The 5,971-nt window shown below is 42.1% G+C and overlaps 1 protein-coding gene across 2 annotated transcripts in view; it reads right to left on the bottom strand.

Moving 5' to 3' along the window:
- The window catches only part of CUNHXorf58 (chromosome unknown CXorf58 homolog), a 30,920-nt gene that overhangs the window by 16,768 nt on the left and 8,181 nt on the right, over positions 1-5,971 (bottom strand). Inside the window, exons 3-4 of one of the 2 annotated variants that reach the window (XM_026778376.1) lie at positions 5,173-5,267; positions 4,182-4,293 (exon numbers count right to left, since the gene is read on the bottom strand). In XM_026778376.1, the coding sequence (XP_026634177.1) occupies positions 4,182-4,293; positions 5,173-5,267 (207 nt within the window). Of the gene's footprint in view, positions 1-1,038; positions 3,363-4,181; positions 4,294-5,172; positions 5,268-5,971 lie in introns of those variants that run through there. The other variant, XM_026778375.1, reaches the window with a different exon arrangement.

The following is a 5,971-nucleotide window of genomic DNA, read 5'->3' as shown; positions in this document are numbered from 1 at the left end:
GCACGTAGTGCACAGACGTGCAGGCAAACACTTCCAACACATAAGAATAATAAAAGTATTTTCAAAGATAAGTGGATCTAGACTAGACATCTGAACAAACTAAAACTGGCCCACTTATATAAAGAAATAAATGAGGGCCTGGAAAGATGGCTTAGCAGTTAAGAGCACTGATTTCTCCTACAGAGCATAGGAGTTCGATTCCCAGCATTCACATGGTGGCTCACGACCATTTCCAATTCCAGTTCAAAGGCATCTTACATCCTCCTCTGACCTCTTCTGGCATCAGACTGGAATGTGGCATACAGATATATATTCAGGCAGAACACCCATATACATAATAAAATGAGCCGGGTGGTGGTGGCGCATGACTTTAATCCCAGCACTCGGGAGGCAGAGGCAGGAGGATCTCTGTGAGTTCGAGACCAACCTGGTCTACAAGAGCTAGTTCCAGGACAGGCTCCAAAGCTACAGAGAAACCTTGTCTCGAAAAACAAAAACAAACCCAAAAAAACAACAACATAATAAAATGAAAGAGTAAATGAACTTAAGGCTAGGGAGGTAGCTCATTTGGTACAGTGCTCACCTGGTGCCCAGCACACATGAAGAAGCCCTGGGTTTGAGCCCCGCCACTGCACACACCAGATGTGCTGGCGTACCTGTTATCCTCGCACTCTGGAGGTGGAGGCAGTGCAAGCAGAAGCTCAAGAAGTTCAAGAGTCGGGTGTGGTGATGCACGTTTCTGATCCCAGAGCTTTAGGGGGAGAGGCAGGCAGATCTCTGAGAGTTCAAGGCCAGCGTAGTATATGTAGAAACTTCCAGGGATAGTCAGGGCTACACAGAGAAATCTTTTCACAAACAAACAAACACTGAAGTAAACAGAAAAGTTGGATCAATTTGATATCAAAAATTTTATTCAAAGAGCAAACATGTAAACTTAGAATAAGAACAATCCCTCCCCCCATTGCAAACTTCAAAAGAAGTCTGTTTTTTTCGAGACCAGCCTGGTCTACAAGAGCTAGTTCCAGGACAGGCTCCAAAACCACAGAGATACCCTGTCTCGAAAAACCAAAAACTAAAAACCAAAAAAAAAAAAAGAAGTCTGTTTTGAAGAGGAATGAAAGGTCCAGGGGCAGTCCAAACTGTCCTCTTCAAGTTGGGTATGTTCTGCTCATTAAAAGACCATTATAGTGTTCACCGAAATAGCCAGGCTGAATACTACTATAGCATCTTCATAACAAGAACAAACACAGTTCTAAAATTTCATTATAAAATGAAGGCAACACCATGAACTATTAGGACTGACTACTTTCATAGTAGTGACAGCTGCAGCACTTTAGGGAAGGCGTAGCAGTGAGTACATTTTCTTTCTTCTTTGGTATAGTTTATAGAACTTTAATAAAATAACACTGAAACGTATTTCTAAAACATATGTACAAGTCATTAAAGAGCCTGTGTAAGTGCAAGAGAGCTTTCTTCACGCCGGCTTCCGCCTACACACCTGAGAGTCAAGAGCGCCTTTCCAAGGTCAGGATGAAGATGTAAGTCCTACAACCGTCCAGACTTTCTACTAATACACACTTGGATGCTAAACAGCTTAATTCTGGCTTTCTACTTATGTGTGAATAAACACATGTACATACCAACTCAAGTTCTTACAGATTTCACGTGAAACTCCTTAACATTTTCCCTCCGCAAACTCCATTTTGAAGTGCAGTTTTTTATGCTCTGAATGATACTTCTGTTGTTCAGTTGATGGGATTCCCCCAGTCCCTATGCTTCAGGGTCCCAAGGACCTCACTCAACTGGCTCAGTCAGCTTCCTCTACTCTCTCCTCCTTCCAACAGTCCTCCACAAGTCCCTCCGAGACTGGTTTTTCTTCTGATGTGACCTCCTCATTTCCTCTCCTCAAAGGAGAGGCTGGAAGGGTATTTATAAAGCTGCTTAGTGGGACCCAGGGGTACGTACGATCCTTCAGAGTGCTTCAGGGAAGGCGAGCTCCTATCCGGAGACATTTTCTTTTCAGAAGGATGGGATGAGGAAGCTTCCAAGATCTTGGAGCTCCAGTAGCCGCTTCTCAATCTAGTGAAGATCATTCGGACAGGTTCGACCGGAACGTGGTTGGACTTTGTATAACAGGACTCAGTGAAAGAGTGGGAGAAATTCAGGAAAGCTCCGCTGGGTGGAGGCTGTTGTCCAACACTGGTCACTTGAGGTAACCCTTTTGGGTCAATTTGACTGGCACTAGAACATGGCACATCATGAAAAGCCTCCAACATAGGCTTCTGCTGTTTCTGAGATAAGTTTATTTGCCATTTCTCCTGAGGATTTTGGATAATCTGGCTGGGGAACTGGAGATTTCCCCCATGGGTTGCCTCGAGGCTGAGTTCAGCGTGCTGGCTATCTGGATGTGCAGTGGAGTACACACAGGGGTGTTTATCTTCATCGGAACACTGGGCTAGTGACTGGGTGTTCAGCATGTGGCCCATCTCCTGCACTTTGGAAGCAGCCTGGGGAACTCGATGGAAGCAATCCTTTGTGCTTTGGTCTGCTGGATTCTCACTGAAAGCTGGGTTCTCACCACGGTGCCCAAATGCTGTGTGTGGCATGTTAGGGACCTCCAAGGCCTGACATTTCTCTTCCTTAAGAGGTAAGATATTAGTGTCTTCTGTGGAAAGTGCTGTATCACACACATCTTCCTCATCAGATTTCTTGACTGATGGCAGATTAGTTTGAGTGGACTTCGCGGATGATCTCCTCCTTATATGGATAAGTGTTGGTCTGCTTGGACGCCGCAGATGGTTACCAAAAGGTGCCAAATCTTTCCAGCACCGCGACCTCCTCTTTGGGGGCTTCTTGGGATATTTAAGCAGGAGCGCCTCCCTTTGCTTCTCTTGTCTTTCTCTGTCTTTTCTTTCTCTCTCTGTCTCATTCCTTGGGTCAGGACCCCAAGGATTCTTTGGCTTTCGTGGGTTCTGGCTCGCCTTTTCCTTCCTAAAGCCCAAGGGCAGTGGGACCAAGGCACCATCCCAAGTCTTCATAGGGCACATCCCGCTTTTTAAAGTGTGTCCAAAGGCCCCACAGTTAATGCATTTCATCCCGGGATTCTCTACTGATGGGGGGACTTGCTGTACCCTTGGGATTCTCAGATTCTGTAAATTTTGAATTTTAATGTTTTTGTTAGGAAAAGTTTTCATGTAAGGGTTTACCACTTGAGCCATCATTTTGGAGTCTTGTCAGTCTTCCTCGGGTTTGCTGATTTGGGGTTTTCTAAAACCCAGATATCTTCCTACTGTCTGTTAGCAGGTTCTCAGACAGGTGGATGGCAGAGACACAGCAAGGCATGTGATGAAGCTTACAGGATGCTGGAGAAAAGGGAAGCCACATTTTCTTTTTTATATCACTGGGCTATTTCCTCCCCCTCCAACATTTACTTCAGGAATAAACAAAAAATTAATGAAGTTATTATACCATGTTTTAATGTTTAAATACTGTTTTTGAGTGACTTCTTCTTTTTGAGGTTGCCATTTTCTTAACCCTAACAACGGGGACAGTGGGATTGACCCAGGAGAATTTCAGTTCCTGGAAAAGTCTGATTATATAATCTTACAATAGAAACGATCGGTAGTATTTTATAGAAACAACCTCATCTTAATCTAACGATGAACATGACATGAATTTATCCCTCAAGAGTAAGATGAAAATATACTTCTCATGCCTGAAGTGATGGTACACACCTTTAATCCCAGCACTTGGGAGACAGAGGCAGGGAGATCTCTGTGAGTTCGAGGCCAGCCTGGTCTACTGAGCAAGTTCCAGGATAGCCAGGGCTACACAGAGAAACCCTGTCTCAATAAACCAATATGTATTATACTGTAATATTTGGTTTTTGGAACTTGCTCTGTAGACCAGACTGGCCTTGAACTCACAGGTGTGCCTGCCTCTGCCTCGCCAGAATTTAAAGTTTTAAAGCAAAGAAAGCTGATATTTTTCTGGAGCTCCATATAAGTAATAGATTTCATGTTGTTTTTAGTGGAGACACTCTGAAATATGGTGCTTAGGAATAAGCTTGGTGGGCTGACTAATAGCAAAATAATGTAGCCTGTATACTTGGAATGCAATTTAGATATCATATAGATGTTACAAAGCAATATTAATATAAAACATCCATCATGGAACATCACCTTACTTGACGGCTTTAGTAAATCTTTCCCACTGAAATACTTGTAACCATGGCCATCATTTTTAAAAAAAATTTTGAACACGATAAAAGGTGGAAACGTTTCACCACCAAATCTGAAATAAAGATAAAAAATTAGTGATATGACATCAGTTGTGGGGATCCATTGCTTCTTTCTCATGTACTTAGCACAGCTCATATAGTTTTTTAAATATAGTGCATAGAAAGAATATATAAATACTGTGGGATCGTCTCCCTGTACGCTGTGAATATATGTTGCCCACATTGGTTGATAAATAAAGCTGTTTGGCCTATGGCAAGGCAGAATAGAGCCAGGCAGGAAATCCAATCAGAACTACAGGAGAAAAAGGGCAGAGTTTTGGAGACATCAGCCCCACACGGAGGAAGCAAGACATATAAAAAATGAGGTAGCAAGCCACAAACCACATGGCAAAGCATAGATTAAAAAATACGGGTTAGGGGCTGGAGAGATGGCTCAGTGGTTAAGAGCATTGCCTGCTCTTCCAAAGGACCTGAGTTCGATTCCCAGCAACCACATGGTGGCTCACAACCATCTGTAAAGAGGTCTGGCGCCCTCTTCTGGCCTTCAGGAATACACACAGACAGAAAATTGTATACATAATAAATAAAAAATATTTTAAAAAAATACGGGTTAATTTAAATGTAAGAGCTAATAATAAGCCTTAGCCATCAGTCAAGCATTTATAAGCAATATTAAGCCTTTGAGTGTTATTTGGGAACTGGTAGGTGGGAGAGAAATGGCCATTTGCATATAAAGATCAAGCAAAGGAATGGACACATGGTTGTGAGACCTTATGTCAATTTATAGCCAGAGTCATGTCTTAGCCTTTTTACATAACAAATGCAAACAGGGAAATACTTACTTTTAAACTTTGTCGTGAAAAATAATCAGTATTAAAAAAAATCATTTCTACTATTTCTTCTCTGAAAATAAGTCAGCATAGTTACATTACCTGAATCTGACTTTACACTTCATGCTAGGATCTTTAACAAGTGCAGCCTCTACGGGGCTCACTCTCGTCAGCAGTTCGTGTGCCACACAATATTCCTGAAATAGAGGACAACACTGTAAACAGAAAGTGGTGTCCTGTCCAGATGTCATTTACTGATTACGAGAATGGAAGCAGCCTCATGGTGGAGGCGCACACCTTTAATTCCAGCACTCAAAGAGGCAGAGGCAGGTGGATCTCTGTCACTTAGAGGCTAGCCTGGTCTACAGAGCAAGCTCCAGAAGAGCCCAGAAAACAAAACAAAGCGACAACAACAAAAACATTGGAAGCATAGTGAAATGAAGCCTGAGTGCAGGGCTCTAAAGAGGTGAATTTCTACTCTTGACTCCTCAATTTATCGTCTATGCAGGCTTTCGCCTGTTATTTCAACTCAGGGGTCTCCAAATGTGAGTATCCACGCCTTTTGAGATCGCAGGCATTTGAGATCCCTATGAAAACACTTTCCTGCAATCTATTGAATTTATCTATAGACTTATCCGTATCTCCAACTAGATTATAAACATCACATAGGTAGAGAGAGCATCTTTCTTCTTTGTTATTATTCCTAGCATCTAATACAGTACCCTGAAACACACAAGAAACTTAACAAGTGTTTAATGTTAAATGAATCATGGGTAATATGGGGATGATAATGGTATTAAGTAACTAATTTTTAAGTACCTTTTATTTACCATATAATATGGTGGTATCATAGTCATCTATCTCTATCTATCTATCTATCTATCTATCTATCTATCTATCT

The sequence above is a fragment of the Microtus ochrogaster genome, unplaced genomic scaffold, assembly GCF_000317375.1.
Source record: "Microtus ochrogaster isolate Prairie Vole_2 unplaced genomic scaffold, MicOch1.0 UNK131, whole genome shotgun sequence".
Taxonomy (NCBI): domain Eukaryota; kingdom Metazoa; phylum Chordata; class Mammalia; order Rodentia; family Cricetidae; genus Microtus; species Microtus ochrogaster.
The sequence above is the reverse complement of the archived record's forward strand: the minus strand, read 5'-3'. Positions and strand labels throughout refer to the sequence as shown.